The sequence below is a fragment of the Coregonus lavaretus genome, assembly GCF_964263955.1.
Source record: "Coregonus lavaretus genome assembly, chromosome: 5".
In the NCBI taxonomy this organism is placed as follows: Eukaryota; Metazoa; Chordata; class Actinopteri; order Salmoniformes; family Salmonidae; genus Coregonus; species Coregonus lavaretus.
Genome location: NC_139992.1, coordinates 72,823,758 through 72,844,411, shown reverse-complemented (window position 1 = coordinate 72,844,411; position 20,654 = coordinate 72,823,758). Strand labels below are relative to the sequence as shown.

At 42.6% G+C, this 20,654-nt stretch overlaps 1 protein-coding gene across 1 annotated transcript in view; it reads left to right on the top strand.

The window, feature by feature from the left end:
* Positions 1 to 20,654, top strand: part of slc4a3 (solute carrier family 4 member 3) — a gene marked incomplete at both ends in the record, with an annotated part of 95,307 nt that overhangs the window by 31,851 nt on the left and 42,802 nt on the right. Inside the window, 4 exons of the mRNA XM_084161609.1 lie at positions 3,966 to 4,128; positions 5,763 to 6,022; positions 6,613 to 6,821; positions 18,595 to 18,806. Coding sequence (XP_084017735.1) covers positions 3,966 to 4,128; positions 5,763 to 6,022; positions 6,613 to 6,821; positions 18,595 to 18,806 — 844 coding nt within the window. The remainder of the gene's footprint in view (positions 1 to 3,965; positions 4,129 to 5,762; positions 6,023 to 6,612; positions 6,822 to 18,594; positions 18,807 to 20,654) is intronic.

Here is a 20,654-nt window from a genome sequence, read left to right as displayed (position 1 = left end):
GTACTTTATTACATTGCTCAACATTTCTTAACATTTATCATAATTACTTAAAGCAATTATTTTTGTATCTGCTCTCGTCAGACTTCGGCTGCATATTTTCGGGCATTTTCTTCAAATCTGAAAATGTTGTGAAGCCACGCCCATTTTCTGAAGAATTGCGTAATGGGCCCTAAAAGCACAGAAATAGTGTCCACTGCTTGTATACTTCGTATTTTGCCGAATGTAGTACGACATCCGGGAACTTTTGGCATACTAACTATATCCATACTATGACCAATAAGCATACTACGTACTACATTTTCATCACAAATAGTATGGTTAGTGCTGTTAGTATGAGTTTTCGAACACAGCTATATTGTATAAAGCCTATTCCCTCTCAGGAGACTGAAAAGATTTGGCATGGATCCTCAGATCCTCAAAAAGTTCTACAGCTGCACCATTGAGAGCATCCTGACTGGTTGCATCACCGCCTGGTATGGCAACTGCTCTGCCTCCGACCGCAAGGCACTACAGAGGGTAGAGCGTACGGCCCAGTACATCACTGGGGCCAAGCTTCCTGCCATCCAGGACCTCTATACCAGGTGGTGTCAGAGGAAGGCACTCAAAATTGTCAAAGACTCCAGCCACCCTAGTCATAGACTGTTCTCTCTGCTACCCCACGGCAAGTGGTACCGGAGCCCCAAGTCTAGGTCCAAAAGGCTTCTCAACAGCTTCTACCCCCAAGCCATAAGACTCCTGAACAGCTGATCATTGCTACCCGGACTATTTGCACTGACCCCCCACCACCAACCACCAACCACCAACCCCCAACCCACCCCACCTTTTTACTACTCTGTTAATTATTTATGCATAGTCACTTTAACTCTACCCACATGTACATATTACATCAAGTAGCCGGTGCCCCCGCACACTGACTCTGCACCGGTACCCCCCTGTATATAGCCTCCCTACTGTTATTTTATTTTACTTCTGCTCTTTTTTTCACAACACTTTTTTGTTGTTGTTGTTTTAGTTTACTTTTTTATTAAAAAATAAATTCATTGTTGGTTAAGGGCTGTAAGTAAGCATTTCACAGTGATGTCTACACCTGTTGTATTCAGCACATGTGGCAAATACAATTTGATTTGATTTGATTTGTGTTAAAGGTCCTGAACAGTCATTCTGAAAGTACTTTTTCTCTCATGGATGTTTGAAAAGACTGGCTGAGCGGGCGAGGAGCTTATAATCAAGAGCTCGCCTTCACTGACAGCTCTTTGAAACGCCTATGTCAAGCAACTTGGATGCAGTGAGCAGTGTTGCAGTAAAATCATCTCAAGCAAATTTGGTGACACACAACGCGGTTCACAGCAGCACTGATGGTTGTGTTGACTGTAACTGCGTGTCAGTTTTTAAATGACCCTTACCCCCCTTTTGCCAGTAACTAGCTAACATCAGACATAGATGAAAAGGGAAACATATACGTATCTTTGCCATAGATTAATAGGGTAAACTTTTTATCATATTTGCTGACTCCCTACAGTCAAAATACAAGGCAGCACTTTAAAAATGACCTTGTCCCCTTAATAATGAATTCAAGTGTTTGACATGGGGGAGGGGACCAGTAACTTTATGATCAAACTTTATCAATGTAGAAGCAACAGTAATTTTTCATACTTTGATCTGTTTTCCTTCAAACATCATCCAATTTCATGAAAAACATGATTTTTAGGACCATATTTTTAGGACCATTAAAATAAAAGTACATTTTAATGATAACATATTTACTCAGGATCTCAATTGGTGAAGTCCAGAGGACTGAAAATGGATGAATGCAACAACCATGTCTCTGTCACTAACAAATTCAGTCATGGGTGGTAACTCTACAATTCATTCGAAAGGCACTCTTGGAAGTAAGGCTTTACATGAAGCAGTGTGTTAATGTAGCCCTTTCCTGCAGTCAAATTACCTAGTGGCCTCAGGTGGAATGTTATTCATATTTTTCACAATTTCATAATTAATAAACATTTACTATTTTTGAAACAACGAAAACCTGGTGTTTCTATGTAAAACAGTTTTGTTATATTTCAGTCTTCTGTGATGTATATGAAGTGTAATATTGGGATGCAAACTCAAAATGGAATACATTTCAACTCTATATCTGACACGGTACAGGTGTCTTCTTTTTTTGTAAGCCCATAACCGTGTGTGAGGTGTATACTTTTGTTTCAAAGTAGATTTGTTTAAGGCTACCAAGAAACACTCTGTGTGACCCTGATTTTTTCCCACTGCAGTAAAAGGTTAACACTGTTCCAGTGTCTATACTGGTCCACACTTTCAGTGTTGATTTAACACTGGAGAATTTGATGTATTTATGCTAGGTAAGGGCAGGTCCTGTTAGTATGCCCGTGCTGAGTGCTCCTCCTAATTTTTTGACTTTGAATTTTGATGCTTTCTCAATTACAGAGGCATTTTGCCTTTGTCCTCAAGTAAATATAATATTTATATTTTGGCCAAGTTTATTGTTTTCACAAGTTAAGTATTTGTGTCTACTATTTTCATAATATGTAGCCTATAGTTATAAATTACATCTGGAACCTTCTTCATCACCTGTACTGTAAATACACCTCACTTTTGCACCTGATCCTGAACCTCCAAAATAGGCTACCAACTTCTCTTTCCTAACACCCATAATGGTACATGGGCGAGCTAAACTATAACATAAGACAATATTGCTCTGTTTGAATACTGAATTGAGACAGAGGCTATAGGGCTGCGTTTACACAGGCAGCCCAATTCTGATATTTCTTTCCACTAATTGGTCTTTTGACCAATCAGATCAGCTCTTTTGTCAATAATTGGGCAAAATATCAGAATTGGGCTGCCTGTGTAAATGCAGCCAGGCATTGGGACTGTCTCTCAGATTAAGGAAGGACACCCTTTAGCGACAGTAGTGTGTTAGTAGAAGGCCCAGCAGTACATTAGGCTAGCCTCACCCTCTCTCTCAGCACTCTGCTGCATCAATCCGTTGCGCATGAGTAGATTGGCTAATGACAGGTCCCCTTGTGTATACATAGTACTAACGAGCAGACACTGATACTGTCTGTCAATGCATTTTGTTTTCTCTTATCTGGTATAGTGGGTCATGCTACTGTTACAGACCTTTACCCCTCCTATCACTTACCCTACACACATACACACATATGCACATACACACATACACACACATGGTGAATGGACTGCACTGTCTGTGACTACTCGCTTACACACTGAAAGTTGGTTTATTTTGGTCAATATTGTAATACATTGGAGTAATTACATACCTAGGAACTTGATTGATGTAGCTTGACTATAAACCACTTGTTAGCTGCAGAAATTGTCAAAGACTCCAGCCACCCTAGTCATAGACTGTTCTCTCTGCTACCGCACGGCAAGCGGTACCGGAGTGCCAAGTCTAGGTCCAAAAGACTTCTCAACAGCTTCTACCCCCAAGCCATAAGACTCCTGAACAGCTAATCATGGCTACCCGGACTATTTGCACTGCCCCCCCACCCCATCCTTTTTACGCTGCTGCTACTCTGTTAAGTATTTATGCATAGTCACTTTAACTCTACCCACATGTACATATTACCTCAACTACCTCAACTAGCCGGTGCCCCCGCACATTGACTCTGCAAAGGTACCCCCCTGTATATATAGCCTCCCTACTGTCACTTTATTTTACTTCTGCTCTTTTTTTCTCAACACTTTTTTTGTTGTTGTTTTATTCTTACTTTTTTTGTTTAAAATAAATGCACTGTTGGTTAAGGGCTATAAGTAAGCATTTCACTGTAATGTCTGCACCTGTTGTATTCGGCGCATGTGACCAATAAAATTTGATTTGATTTGATTTGATTTGATTTTGAATATGTGACATTGACAACATATACACAAACTCCCCTATTTCTCTCCCCATCTCTCTCTCTCTCTCTCTCTCTCTCTCTGCACAGGAGGAGGAGGATGAGGAAGGTTCCACAGAGGAGCAGGAAGAAGAAGAGGAGGAGGACTGGGAGAAGGCATTATCAGTGGAGAGGTTCGGGGACATCATCACTGAGTCCGCGTTCAGCAGCGGAGAAAAGATGGGCCGAAACTTCAACGAAAAAGATTTTGAGTGTAAGCCCGTTCACCAATCTGTAGACTTCTATACCGGTATGCTTTTGTAGAACACAGGGAAAAGGTTCCCAGAATGTCTGCTCATAACAGTTTTTGCTAACAGAAATCAGTGTTGGGGTTACTTAAGCCTGCCGCTTTAATGCTTTATAACTTGTTATAAGCATATGCGTCGTCGTAATTTAATTTCTGTGGCATGTCTCTGTCTGTGTATCAACATTCAACTGCCTCAACATGGCTGGTATTTTGTCAGAATCTTTGACCCCCCCATCCTTTTTAACTATCGTTATGCAATGGTTATAGGTTGTTTTCAATAAAACGTCACAATATGTTCGATTTGGCTACTGGGGGACAAGGAGACCCCCAGCTCCACTAAAACCATTGACAACTACGTGCCATTTTCAAGGGATTGTTAAATAATTGTTATAACTATTTCGTTTTAATATCATCACCTATTGAGCATAGTCAGAACTACACATTTCCGATAATTCCATGCATTTAGCTCTATCTTCAGAGTTATACAGCAAGTAACAGTATGCTTTTCATGATCAGTAAAAATGATCATGTAATTTCAGATACGTGAAGGTAGCCTATCCATTTGGCATGTAACAAGCTAAGCAAACAACATAATTTACATAGTGTGTTTCATCAGAGATTAGGCTTTTGGAAAGAGCTTGATATCGGCAAGTCCTCATCCTGGTAAAGTTGTCAGTTGGACTACTGTCATCACCACTATAGATGGCAAGCAAATGAAACAGTATTTGGATATAGTGTAGCTTATCCCTTGAAAGTATGCTTGTTAACTAGCCATATTGTAGTGATCTGTTATTAGCTAGCTAGCTAATTTGACGTGGTCCATCAATCAATGTAGTTTATATCATGGCTGTCAGCAGCGATTGTAATTAAATGATCTTTAAATTTAAAAAAAGATAAGGGGATCATGTTACCTAACTTCGCTAGGTAGGCCTACATTGGTTGGAGAAAAAAGTACATTAGGTCTACTTACCACTATATGTTTAGCCAACTGTACAAAGTTTCTACCGGTAGCTTGCAAAGTAAACATAAACTAACAGCACCACGGCAAATTCGCCCTTCTGCTGCTTGACAGACAGAGCCCACAAAGATGGGAAATTAACCTAAACCACTCATACTTGTCAGGTATAGTTCACTTTTATTTTATATCATTAAAATATAAAATTAATGGTGGCCAATATTGAAAGATATCGTGAGGCTACCATACATAGCTGAAATTACATGATCAATTGATGTTTACTGATCATGAAAAGCATGCAGTTACTTGCTGTATCTCTGATGATAGAGCTAAATGTGAGCAATTGTTTTGCATGGAATAATCTGAAATGTGTAGGTCTGACTATGCTCTTCAAGAGGCGATGATATTACAACCAAATAGTTAACATTTATTTAACTATCACTTGGAAACGGCACACAGTTGTCAATGGTTTTAGCGGAGCTGTGGGTTTGCTTGCCCCACAGCAGGCAAATCGAACACTCTACACCTTATTGTGACATTTTATTGAAAACAACCTATAAGATGTTATAAAGCTCACAAATACAATGCACTATGCCGGCATGCTTTGCCATTATTTTCACTTAAACTCCTACCTTCCATTTCACAGATCATCGGCACACCTTTCACCACACCCACCACCCCCTGTCCACCCACCTGCCCCCGCCACAGCGCCTACGCAAGCGGGTGCTCAGCATGGACCGCGACCGCCGGCGCAAGAAGAAGCGAAAGAAAAAAAAGACCTCCATGCCGCCCTCAGAGGTCACGCCCACCATCCATGAGGTAGATGAGGAGGAGGAGGCGGAGTCTGAGTCAGAGGGGTGGGGCCAAGCGGCCACGCCCACAGAGCAGCCTGACGACCAACCACAGGTAATTTAACAGAAAGTTGCGATAACGTCTGATGGCCAATCAGAATGCCTGCATAGCAAATTCCCCAGTGTTGATTTAACACTGGAGAATTTGCTGTGTGTTATTGTTATTTATCCTTTATTCTTTATACATTGCGATACAATGTTTTGAGTGTTGCAAGTTGAAGTTTAGTATATTAATTTGTTATTTATTCATTCAGCATATTAATTTCAAAGACACTCCAGAGAAAAATGTATGTCACACTCTACATGTGGTGTGTGAAGTTGGCTGGGAATTTTTGTCTACTGTGTAATATGAGACCTTTAATAAAAAGCGGGCAGTAGCTGACACAGGAAAGATGAAGATCTGCCAAGTACTAGTCTAACAGGTGCCTGAGAGAGAGAGAGAGAGAGTTGGAGAGATGGAGAGTTAGGAGTCCTATGTTCGACACCTTGTTCGCCTGACTGGGACAGGACAGCACCTGACTTGAACTGACACTCACGGTCCAGGCACTTGAACTCAATCAACTGGCCTTTAGATTGAACCTTCAGATGAAGCTGTTAGGGATTCCATGTACTAGGACAACTGTAACCAACTCCCTCTCCTCTCAGTTTAGCTTGGGGAGTGAGGAGGATTTGGAACCGGCTCTCCCTTTCACTTCCTTCCACATGGAGAGCGAACATCAACATCTGCCGCCAGAGAAGGCCACACTGGCCACGGCAGAGGAGGTGGTGGTGGAGGAGGAGGAGGAGCAGCAGCAGGAACAGGAGGTTCAGGAGCAACCGGAGGATGAGGAGGGTGATGAAGAGTTCAACAACAGGTGGGCCCAGCAGTGTTACAGTAGCTAGCAAGACAATTGGCAGTATATTGGCAGTGGTGTGAAACAATTAGTAATTTCAAATCAGGCAATTGTATTGTTCACTACAATATCCAGCAACCATCCAACACTTCTTATTTTGTTAGCACATCTCGCCGTAAGGCAAAAGGTGAAACTAGGATGTTACTAGCTAGATTATATGCTTAATAAATTATACATTAAGAAAACACAAAACTGAAGTGCACAAAAATAGGACAGTGCCTACAATATTTATTTTGTATGACAGAGGTCAGTACTCAACATTTGAAGATCTTTAAAGATCTCATCAATCAATGCAAATACCAGCTCGTCCTACAATGCTATTACTTTTGTACACTTCAAACAGTCAATGCTCATTATGCCCGATTCCAGTAGATTTATCTAAAAACATCAAAGCATTTACAGTGCCTTGCAAAAGTATTCAGACCCCTTGGATTTCTTCAATCAATCAAATTGATTTATAAAGCCCTTTTTACATCAGCAGATGTCACAAAGTGCTATACAGAAACCTAGCCTAAAACCCCAAACAGCAAGCAATGCAGATGTAGATGCACAGTGAATAGGAAAAACTCCCTAGAAAGGCAGGAACCTAGGAAGAAACCTAGAGAGGAACCACGCTCTGAGGGGTGGCCAGTCCTCTTCTGGCTGTGCCGGGTGGAGATTATAAGAGTACATGGCCATTAAGGCCAGATTGTTCTTCAAGATGTTCAAACGTTCATAGATGACCAGCAGTGTCAAATAATAATCACAGTGGTTGTAGAGGGTGCAACAGGTCAGTACCTTAGGAGTAAATGTCAGTTGGCTTTTCATAGCCGAGCATTCAGAGGTTGAGACAGCAGGTGTGGTAGAGAGAGAGAGTCGAAAACAGCAGGTCCGGGAGAAGGTAGCATGTCCGGTGAACAGGTCAGGGTTCCATAGCCGCAGGCAGAACAGTTGAAACTGGAGCAGCAGCACGACCAGGTGGACTGGGGACAGCCAGGAGTAATCAGGCCAGGTAGTCCTGAGGCTTGATCCTAGGGCTCAGGTCCTCCGGGAGGGGAGGGAGAGAGGGAGAGAGAGAGAATTAGAGGGAGCATACTTAAATTCACACAGAACACCAGATAAGACAGGAGAATTACACTAGATACAGTGGGGGAAAAAAGTATTTAGTCAGCCACCAATTGTGCAAGTTCTCCGACTTAAAAAGATGAGAGAGGCCTGTAATTTTCATCATAGGTACACGTCAACTATGACAGACAAAATGAGAAAAAAAATCCAGAAAATCACATTGTAGGATTTTTAATGAATTTATTTGCAAATTATGGTGGTAAATAAGTATTTGGTCAATAACAAAAGTTTCTCAATACTTTGTTATATACCCTTTGTTGGCAATGACACAGGTCAAACGTTTTCTGTAAGTCTTCACAAGGTTTTCACACACTGTTGCTGGTATTTTGGCCCATTCCTCCATGCAGATCTCCTCTAGAGCAATGATGTTTTGGGGCTGTCGCTGGGCAACACGGACTTTCAACTCCCTCCAAAGATTTTCTATGGGGTTGAGATCTGGAGACTGGCTAGGCCCTCCAGGACCTTGAAATGCTTCTTACGAAGCCACTCCTTCGTTGCCCGGGCGGTGTGTTTGGGATCATTGTCATGCTAAAAGACCCAGACACGTTTCATCTTCAATGCCCTTGCTGATGGAAGGAGGTTTTCACTCAAAATCTCACGATACATGGCCCCATTCATTCTTTCCTTTACACGGATCAGTCGTCCTGGTCCCTTTGCAGAAAAACAGCCCCAAAGCATGATGTTTCCACCCCCATGCTTCACAGTAGGTATGGTGTTCTTTGGATGCAACTCAGCATTCTTTGTCCTCCAAACACGACAAGTTGAGTTTTTACCAAAAAGTTATATTTTGGTTTCATCTGACCATATGACATTCTCCCAATCCTCTTCTGGATCATCCAAATGCACTCTAGCAAACTTCAGACGGGCCTGGACATGTACTGGCTTAAGCAGGGGGACACGTCTGGCACTGCAGGATTTGAGTCCCTGGCGGCGTAGTGTGTTACTGATGGTAGATTTTGTTACTTTGGTCCCAGCTCTCTGCAGGTCATTCACTAGGTCCCCCCCCCCCCCCCCCCCCGTGTGGTTCTGGGATTTTTGCTCACCGTTCTTGTGAGCATTTTGACCCCACAGGGTGAGATCTTGCGTGGAGCCCCAGATCGAGGGAGATTATCAGTGGTCTTGTATGTCTTCCATTTCCTAATAATTGCTCCCACAGTTGATTTCTTCAAACCAAGCTGCTTACATATTGCAGATTCAGTTTTCCCAGCCTGGTGCAGGTCTACAATTTTGTTTCTGGTGTCCTTTGACAGCTCTTTGGTCTTGGCCATAGTGGAGTTTGGTGTGTGACTGTTTGAGGTTGTGGACAGGTGTCTTTTATACTGATAACAAGTTCAAACAGGTGCCATTAATACAGGTAACGAGTGGAGGAGAGAGGAGCCTCTTAAATAAGAAGTTACAGGTCTGTGAGAGCCAGAAATCTTGCTTGTTTGTAGGTGACCAAATACTTATTTTCCACCATAATTAGCAAATAAATTCATTACAAATCCTACAATGTGATTTTCTGGATTTTTTTTTCTCAATTTGTCTGTCATAGTTGACGTGTATCTATGATGAAAATTACAGGCCTCTCATCTTTTTAAGTGGGAGAACTTGCACAATTGGTGGCTGACTAAATACTTTTTTTCCCCCACTGTATAACAGACTGACCCTAGTCCCCCGGTACATAGACTATTGCAGCATATATACTGGAGGCTGAGTCAGGGGTGGGTCGGGTGACACTGTGGCCCCGTCCGACGATACCCCCGGACAGCGCCAACCAGGCAGGATATAACCCCACCCACTTTGCCAAAGCACAGCCCTCACACCACTAGAGGGATATCAACAGACCACCAACTTACTACCCTGAGACAAGGCTGAGTATAGCCCATGAAGATCTTCTCTACCGCACGAGCCAGAGGGGGCGCAAAACCGGAGAGGAAGATCCCGTCTGTGACTCAACCCTCCTAGGGACAGCATGGAAGAGCAATAGTAAGCCAGTGACTCAGTCCCCGTAATAGGGTCAGAGACAGAGAATCCCAGTGGAGAGAAGGGAGCCGGCCAGGCAGATACAGCAACGGCAGTTCATTGCTCCAGTGCCTTGCCATTCACCTTCGCACCCCTGGGCCAGACTACACTCAATCATAGGACCTACTGAAGAGATGAGTCTTCAGTAAAGACTCATCTCGAGTCTGCGTCTCTCACATGGATAGGCAGACCATTCCATAAAAATTGAGCTCTATAGGAGAAAGCCTTGCCTCCAGCTGTTTGCTTGGAAATTCTAGGGACAATAAGGAGGCCTGCGTCTTGTGACCGTAGCGTACGTGTAGGTATGTACGTCAGGACCAAATCAGAGAGATAGGTAGGCGCAAGCCCATGTAATGCGTTGTAGGTCAGCAGTAAAACCTTGAAATCAGCCCTAGCCTTAACAGGAAGTCAGTGTAGAGAGGCTAGCACTGGAGTAATATGGTTCTAGTCAAGATTCTATCAGCCGTGTTTAGCATTAACTGAAGTTTATTTTCTGCTTTATCCAGGTAGCCGGAGAGTAGAGCATTGCAGTAGTCTAATCTAGAAGTGACAAAAGCATGGGTTAGCTTTTCTGCATTTTTGTACAAAAAGTTTCAGATTTTTGAAATGTTACAAATGGAAAAAAGCTGCCTTTAAATATTCTTGATATGTTCGTCAAAAGAGAGATCAAGGTCCAGAGTAACGCCAAGGTCCTTCACTGTTTTATTTAAGATGACTGTACAACCATTAACATTATTTGTCAGATCCAACAGCAGATCTCTTTGTTTCTTGGGACCTAGAACTAGCATCTCTGTTTGGTCTGAGTTTAAAAGTAAAAAATGTCCCGCCATCCACTTCCTTATGTCTGAAACACAGGATTCCAGGGTAGGCAATTTTGGGGCTTCACCATGTTTCATCGAAATGTACAACTGTGTGTCGTCCGCATAGCAGTTAATTGTTGACATTGTGTTTCCGAATGACATCCCCAAGAGGTAGAATATATAGTGAAAACAATAGTGGTCCCAAAACGGAACATTGAGAAACACTAAAACTTACAATTGATTTGTCAGAGGACAAACCATCCACAGAGATGATCTGATATCTTTCTGACAGATAAGATCTAAACCAGGCAAGAACTTGTCTGTGTAGACCAATTAGGGTTTCTAATCTCTCCAAAAGAATGTGGTGATCGATGGTGTTAAAAGCAGCACTAAGGTCTAGGAGCACGAGGACAGATGCAGAGCCTTGGTCTGACGCCATTAAAAGGTAATTTACCACCTTCACGAGTGCAGTCTCAGTGCTATGATGGGGTCTAAAACCAGACTGAAGCATTTCGTATACATTATTTTGTCTTCAGGAAGGCAGTGAGTTGCTGCGCAACAGCTTTTTCAAAACATTTAGAGAGGAATGGGATATTCACTATAGGCCGATAGTTTTTTAATTTTTCCGGGTCAAGGTTTGGCATTTTCAAGAGAGGCTTTATTACTGCCACTTTTAGTGAGTTTGGTACACATCCGGTGGATAGGGAGCCATTTATTATGTTCAACATAGGAGGGCCAAGCACAGGAAGTAGCTCTTTCAGTAGTTTAGTTGGAATAGGGTCCAGTATGCAGCTTGAGGGTTTAGAGCAGGGGTGTCAAACGTCCGGCCCGCGGGCCGGATCAGGCCCGCAAACGGGTTTAATCCGGCCCGCGAGCTGCAATTTTTCAATAAAAGAAACTGCTGTTCCAATTGTGTCTACTGGATGGCGCAATAGCAATTGTGCTAAGCAAGCAAACTGTTTATACCGGGGCATAGCAAATAGGTCAAGCAAGTGCAGCCAGTCCGGGTGAGCTACTTTGTTTTGCCCGCAATATTTATTACGGCTTCTACTTTTAACATTATGTGCTTTGGCACCCTCATTGCCCCAATATGTCTCTGTCAAAAAAGAGAAAAGTGGACGCAGAGTGCAGAGTGTTCCAAGAGAAATTGTCATCCTTCTATTTATTCACGGAATTGAATGGGAAAGCTGTATGTTTGGTGTGTTCACAGCATGTTGCAGTGCTGAAAGAATATAACCTTCGTCGCCACTATGTGAGTCTTCATGCCGACAAATATGACAACTTTCAAGGACAGCGGAGAAGAGAGAAGGTGAATGAACTGTTGGTGGGTCTGAAGAAACAGCAGTCTGTGTTTACTCACAGCCGAGACATCAGTGACGCTGCAGTGAAAGCTAGCTACCTCATTGCTAATGAAATCGCAGTGGCTTCAAAACCATTTAGTGAGGGTGAATTTGTAAAAACATGCATGATGAAGGCAGCAGACATTGTGTGCCCTGAAAAGCACCAGGCTTTTGCAAATATCAGCCTGACAAGAAACACAGTTGCAGACAGGATTTCCGATCTTTCAGTGGATTTGGACAGCCAGTTGAAGCAAAAAGTAAAGTCATTTATTGCGTTTTCGGTTGCAATTGATGAAAGCACGGACATTACAGATGTTGCACAACTGGCCATTTTCATCCGCGGAGTTGATGACACATTGACCGTCACCGAGGAGTTCGTGGAGTTGGTGCCGATGACAGATACAACGACAGCAGCTGATATTTTCACTGCACTCGTCGGCGCGCTGGACAGGGTCGGAGTGGACTGGTCCCGCGCTGTCAGCCTGGCTACAGATGGTGCGCCCTCAATTATCGGGAAAAAAGCAGGCGTTGTGACAAAGTTCAGAGAGAAAGTGCAATCTGCAAATGGAGGACGTGATTTTTGGACTTTTCACTGTATTTTGCACCAGGATGCTTTGTGTTGCAAGTCATTAAAGATGGATAACGTCATGAATAAAACAAAGCTGCGCTCAAGGCTCACACACAAGCACTTGAGTCACATCCTGAAGTTGGCTGCCACTCAGGATGTGAGGCCTGATATTGATGCGCTGGTGAAAGCTAAAAGATGCCAGGTATCAGGAGTCAAATAAACTATGCAGCCCCACTTAAAGTGCTGCATGAGACACCCTGATATAGTTCTGTGATCTGTGATATACTTCTGTGAATCACTGAGGCATTGTGTGTTTGTGTGTTGTTTGTCCTCAGAATTTCAAATAACTTGAGGTGTTTTATGATTAATAGTGATGTTGTGCTTTTGGACACACTGTCCTCAGGCTCCAGCTTTATGTTTATATGTTTTTATGTTGATGTGCTATTGTTTTTAATTGATTTTATTTTATTTGTATATTTAATCTATTCTTGACTCTGTGGTTCTTGCACTTGTTTGGGGAACAGGATTTCATTATTTGTATCTACATTTCTGCCTGAGAAATGACACCCTGATATAGTTCTGTGATCTGTGAAACAGTTATGTGAATCACTGAGGCATTGTGTGTTTGTGTGTTCTTTTTCTTTAGAATTTTCAAATAAACTTCAGGTGTTTTATGATTAATAGTGATGTTGTGCTTGTACTATTTTGGACACACTGTCCTCAGGCTCCAGCTTTATGTTTTATGTTGATAGTATTAAAACAAAGAAAACAATCTGAAGTTGTTGTTTTTAAGTTATATATACCATGATTTTACCGGTCCGGCCCACTTGGGAATAGATTTTCCTCCATGTGGCCCCTGAGCTAAAATGAGTTTGACACCCCTGGTTTAGAGGCCATGACTATTTTCATGAACATGTCAAGAGATACAGGATTAAAAAACTTGAGTGTCTTCATTGATCCTAGGTCCTGGCATTTCTGTGCAGATTCAGGACAACTGAGCTTTGGAGAAATACGCAGATTCAAAGAGGTGTCTGTAATTTGCTTTATAATGATCATGATATTTTCATCAAAGAAGTGAATGAATTCATCACTGCTGAAGTGAAAGCCATCCTCTCTTGTTGAATGCTGCTTTTTAGTTAGCTTTGCAACAGTATGAAAAATATATTTTTGATTGTTCTTATTCTCCTCAATTAGGTTGGAAAAATAGGGTGATCGAGCAGCAGTGAGGGCTCTTCGATATTGCACGGTTCTGTCTTTCCAAGCTAGTAGGAAGACTTCCAGTTTGGTGGAGCGACATTTCCGTTCCAATTTTCTGTAAGCTTGCTTCAGGGCTCTGATATTTTCTGTATACCAGGTAGCACATTTCTTGTGACAAATGTTTTTTGTTTTTAGGGGTGTGACTGTATCTAGGGTATTACGCAAAGTTAAATTTAGATCCTCAGTTAGGTGGTTAAACAATTTTTGTACTCTGACATCCTTGGATAGGTGGAGGGAGTCTGGAAGGGCATCTAGACATCTTTGGGTTGTTAGAGAATTTATGGCACGGCTTTTGATGATCCTTGGTTGGGGTCTGAGCAGATTATTTGTTGCGATTGCAAACGTAATAAGATGTTGGTCCGATTGTCCAGGATTATGAGGAAAAACATTTAGATCCACAATATTTATTCCACGGGACAAAACTAGATCCAGGGTATGACTGTGGCAATGAGTAGGTCCGGAGACAAGTTGGACAAAACCCACTGAGTCAATGATGGCTCCGAAAGCCTTTTGGAGTGGGTCTGTGGACTTTTCCATGTGAATATTAAAGTCACCAAAAATTAGAATATTATCTGCCATGACTACAAGGTCCGATAGGAATTCAGGGAACTCAGTGAGGAATGTTGTATACGGCCCAGGAGGCCTGTAAACAGTAGCTATAAAAAGTGATTGAGTTGGCTGCATAGATTTCATGACTAGAAGCTCAAAAGACGAAAACGCAGACTTTTTTCTGTCAATATAAATTTGCTGTTGTAAATGTTAACAACTCCTGGTCACTAGTGTAACCAGGAGGAGAGGCCTCATTTAACACAGTAAATTCATCAGGCTTGAGCCATGTTTCAATCAGGCCAATCACATCAAGATTATGATCAGTGATTAGTTCATTGACTATGACTGCCTTTGAAGTGAGAGATCTAACATTAAGTAGCCCTATTTTCAGATGTAAGATATCACAATCTCTTTCCATAATGACAGGAATGGAGGAGGTCTTTTTTCCAGTGAGATTACTAAGCGAACACCGCCATGTTTAGTTTTTCTCAACCTAGATCGATGCACAGACACGGTCTCAATGGGGATTGCTGAGTTGACTACACTGACTGTGCTAGTGGCAGACTCCACTAAGCTGGCAGGCTGGCTAACAGCCTGCTGCCTGGCCTGCACCCTATCTCGTTGTGGAGCGAGAGGAGTTAGAACACGGTCTATGTTGATAGATAAGATGAGAGCACCCCTCCAGCTAGGATGGAGTCCGTCACTCCTCAGCAGGCCAGACTTGGTCCTGTTTGTAGGTGAGTCACACGAAGAGGGCCAATTATCTACAAATTCTATATTTTGGGAGGGGCAGAATTTTTTTTTCAATCAGCGATTGAGTTGTGAGACTACTGTAGAGCTCATCACTCTCCCTAACTGGGAGGGGGCCAGAGACAATTACTTGATGCCGACACATCTTTCTAGCTGATTTACACGCTGAAGCTATATTGCAACTCTGACTGTTTCATCCTAACATGTTGGTGCCGACGTGGATAACAATATCCCTATACTCTCTACACTCGTCAGTTTCAGCCTTAGCCAGCACCATCTTCAGAATAGCCTTTACATCGGTAGCCCTGCCCCCTGGTAAACAGTTTATGATCGCTGGATGATTATTTTTAAGTCTAATATTGCGGGTAATGGAGTCGCCAATGACTAGGGTTTTCAATTTGTCAGAGCTAATGGTGGGAGGCTTCGGCGGCTCAGACCCACGTAATGGGTGGAGGAGAGACCTGAGAAGGCTTGGCCTCTGACTCGTTGCTTAATGGGGAGAACCGGTTGAACACTTCTGTCCGCTGAATGAGCGACACCTGTTGAGCACGCTGACAGCATTTCTTTCCAGAAGCCTTGAGAAAATTGTCCAGCTGCGGGGATTGTGCAAGGGGATTTATACTACTATCTGTACTTGCTGGTGGCACAGATGCTGTTTCATCCTTTCCTACACTTAAATTGCCCTTGACTAACGATTGCATCTGAAACTGCGCTTGCAACACGGTGATCCTCACCATAAGGCAATAGTTATCCTGTATATTATGAGTACAGCGACTGCAATTGGATGGCATAGTGTTAATGTTACTACTTAGCTTTTTCAGCTGGTGGAGGTTCTGTAGAACCATGTCCAGATAAAGCGGGGTGAAAAAGTTGAATGACAAAAAGTTGAGCGAGGAAAAATTAAGACGTTGGTAAATGTATTAAAAGTAAAAACTGAAAACTTTGGCAGATAGCCAAGTAGCAACAAACAGCACATCAGCACGGAGACAAGTCCGGAAGTTGAGGGAGGAGCTAGCTGGCCGCAGAGCTTCACATTTTATTGTGTTACAAAGTGGGATTCAAATGGATTTAATTGTCATTTTTTGTGGAAGAAAAGCATATATATTTTTTTATAAAAAAACGAAAATAGAGTCATTGCATAAGTATTCAGCCCCTTTATTTTGGCAAGCCTAAATTAGTTCAGGAGTAAAATTTGGCTTAACAAATCACATAAAAAGTTACATGGACCCTGTGTGAAATAATAGTGGTTGACAATATTTTTTAATGACTAACCCTTCCTCTGTCCCCCGTACATACAACATCTGTAAGGTCCCTCAGTCAAGTATTTAATTTCAAGCACAGATTCAACTACAAAGACCAGGGAGCTTTTCGAAAGCATCATAAAAAAGGCAGTGATTGGTAGATGGCTAACAATAACAAATCAGACATTGAATATCTTTAATCTTTATAGTCTAGATAATAATTTTGCTGTGCGTTATGTATTAAACCACCCAGACACCTCAAAGATATTGTCGTCCTTCTGAACTGAGCTGCAGGACAGGAATTAAACTGCTCAGGGATGTTACCATGCGGCCATTGGTGATTTTAGAACAGCTACAGAGTTCAATGGCTGTGATTGGAGAGAACTGAGGATGGATCAACAACATTGTAGTGACTCCAAAATTATGACCTAAATGAAGTGAAACGAAGAACAAAGATATACAAAAGGAAGAAACGTTTTGGCCTATATGCAAAGCCCTATGTTTGGGGCAAATCCAACACAACACCACTGAGTAACTGCCTCCTCATTTCCAAGCATGGTGGTGGCTGCATCATGATATGGTTATGCTTGTCATTGGCAAATACTGGGGAGTTTTTCAGGATAGGGCTCAGCACAGGCAGAATCCTAGAGCAAAACCTGCTTCAAACTGCTTTACACCAGACACTGAGAGATTAATTTACCTTTCAGAAGGACCATAACCTTCAACACAAGGACAAATCTACACTGGAGTTGCTTACCAAGAACTTGAAGATCTATGGCAAGACTTGAAAATTACTGTCTAGCCATGATCCCCAACATCTTGAAAGCGCTTTAATAATTTTGAATAGAATAATAGGCACATATTGGACAATCCAGGTGTGCAACGCTCTTTGAGAGTTACCCAAGAAGACTCACAGCTGTAATTGCTGCCAAAGGTGTTTCTAACATGTATGGAGCCAGGGAGCTGAATACTTATGCAACAAATATATTACCTTTTTTCTTAATCAAATCTATTTTTTGTTGCGTTTTTCTTCCACTTTGAGTATTTTGTGTAGATTGTTGACAAAAAAATGTTTTTATGATTACACTTTCAAACACAAGAAAATGTGAAGAAATCCAAGGGGTCTGAATACTTTTGCAAGGCACTCATTGTATGTGCCTCAAATGGCCAAAGTGTGCCTGTCACAATTATGTCTCGGGGGGCACGTATCCTAGATATGATCTGTGCTGTATGAGTAAATGCATCTGGCTCATAACCACATACAGCTATGAGAATATGAATAATTTGGTAATAATTTGAATAACGTATGGAAGCATCCTGGGAGGTCAGGGCCTGTGTGGAGCCCAGGATCATATTCATTAGGGCACAACGTAGCAAAACATTTTGCAACGGAAAAATGTGGTCCTCTGTAGCTCAGCTGGTAGAGCACGGCGCTTGTAACGCCAAGGTAGTGGGTTCGATCCCCGGGACCACCCATACACAAATGTATGCACGCATGACTGTAAGTCGCTTTGGATAAAAGCGTCTGTTAAATGGCATATTATTATTATGAAAAGAAACATGAGCATTTCTAATTGGAAATTCGTTTGGAGCCTAATGAACACAAACCAGGTATTGTCTCTCCCCTCTGCAGGGCGGTTAATCTCACTGATGTATTATTATTGCTGAAGCGAACAAGGAATGTAGTAACAATGTCATGTACTGTTATGCTATCATTGCCTGAGTGAAAGCAGCCAACGAGTCACCCTGTGAGGAAGCCAGTGTTGTGGTGATGATATTGTGCTGCTGTGCTGTGTTATGGCGCCCTCTGTTGCAAGATGGACCACACTACACCCAACAATCTGACCCCTCCCAGATGATTCATGCTGTGTGTGTGCCAGACAAGATGTTTGTTTGTATAGGCTGAGCTCATGTTCATTTTTGAAGAAGAAAAAGTAGAAAGTAGATACTCAAGTTCTAATACTTTGGGATAAAAAGCACCACTGAACTGGTTTATGGCTGCTTGTCCTTCATGATAGAGATTTGCAATAAAGCAATTGTTGGAAGAATCAAATACAATATGATCACTACGATGGATTTTCACACATACTCAAGTGATCCCCACTGGCCTCCCCTCCCCAGGTGCCCCCCCTCTGCGGACCCCCCTAGCGTGACTACCTGCAGCTGGTTCAGGAGGAATCCCCTCCACCCTGCACCGCGGGCCAGTTACGACCTGCGGGAGCGCATCTGCATCGGCAGCATGACGGCCATGGAAACAGCCGTGTACCAGAAAGTGCCCACTGACGACGCTGAGGCTCAGATGCTGGCTAGCGCCGACCTAGACGACATGAAAAGTAAGACAAACACACACACACACACACACACACACACTTAAACAGAGAGAGCGGACCAGTACCCAAAACAACCACTCTAGCCAACCATCCTGCTGGAGAGCTGCCCCCCAGTGGCCCTAATCTGACACACCTGATTCTACTAATCAGCTGCTTCTCAGGACCTTGATTGGCTGAATCAGGTGTATTTATGTTGGGCTGGAGCAAAAGCCTGCACACCCAGCTCCTGGAGGAGGGTTGACCACCCATGCATTGCTTAGACCCTGTTTTCTGAAAGGCATTCAATGTTTTGGTGGTGCTAGTTAAAATAAAACTAGGGCATACCTTGCGACTTGGAACTTATTAAATACATTTTACCCAAACTCGGTTCCACATTCGGCACCTTGACGGACAGGGAGGACAAAACCCAGTCAGCATCCTTCACGCCTGAAAAAAACAGGTTGCTCCAATTGGAGGCCATGCTCCAGTTGCATTCCCATTTGTTCTGTGGTGGGAGATTGAAGGTGCCAGTTTGCAGCAGGTCTGAGTACAGGGATAAAAGATCAATCATAAATCACTTACCCCACACACAGCATGATGTACTAATACCACAGTACACAAAAAAAAAATCCTGTGTTAAAAACAACCTAATTTGGGAAAATATTGGACAGACCACACGTTGGGTTATTTTGACCCAGCCAGTTGGCTCACAAACAACCCATTGTTTTCTTTAAAAGAGCCAGGTTGGGTTGTTGATTCTGGGTTATTGAGCTATGATCCACCGGGTAAGATCAGAAGACTGGAGGCATGGCTAAGTGGGGGCGTGGCTTTCAGATAGTTATTTTTGGCCACCCGTGAGAGTAAATGTCATTCCGGTTCGTCTGTTGTCTTCACTATATGCTAATGTTGTACACTGACACTTTTGTAGTTCTAATAATAGAAGAGTATGAGTTCCTAAGCATAACCAAATGTTGGGCTAGTTACTACCTTGTTAAAATATTGAAATAATGTTATTAAATGTTTATTACAATTTTTGTCAAACGTACTATCGGTTTTGAGTCAGGAAATGTGTTCTTTTCCACCTAAAACATCTTCGATTATTTTAGAAATTATTTTATGTAGCCGACTGCCACAGGAGATGAGATGGGTAACAACTGCGCATGTGCGCCCTCGTGGGGAAAACCCTGCTCAAGATATGCCCTTATATGGAGCTTGATGTCACCGACTTATTTGGTGGAAGAAGGAGCTGGTGCGAAAGTTGATAGAGTTAGGCCTATCGCAGGTAAAGTTAGTTACGCAAAGTGGAAAAAGAGATGGTAACAATAGCAGGCTTATGTTCGTTCCCTGGCTGCATTTTGTACAGGAAACACTGGGCGAAAAGGGTCCAAATCAGGGGATATCTTTACGTGACACGTTTTTGATATTCTAGAGAATACACACCATTTCCAATGCATATTTTGAGTTTTGTGGATATGCACCATGTCCTGACAAATTCTGAATCCAGATGTGTCTTTTAGACATACACTATACAAAAGTATGTGGACACCCCTTCAAATTAGTGGATTTGGCTATTTCAACCACACCCGTTGCTGACAAGTGTATAAAATCGAGCACACAGCCATGCAATCTCCATAGACAAACATTGGCAGTAGAATGGCCTTACTGAAGAGCTCAGTGACTTTCAACGTGGCACCGTCATAGAATGCCACCTTTCCAATAAGTCAGTTCGTCAAATTTCTGCCCTGCTAGAGATGCCCCCGGTCAACTGTCAGTGCTGTTATTGTGAAGTGGAAACATCTCAGCCGCGAAGTGGTAGGCCACACAAGCTCACAGAACAGGACCGCTGAGTGCTGAAGCACATAAAAATCATCT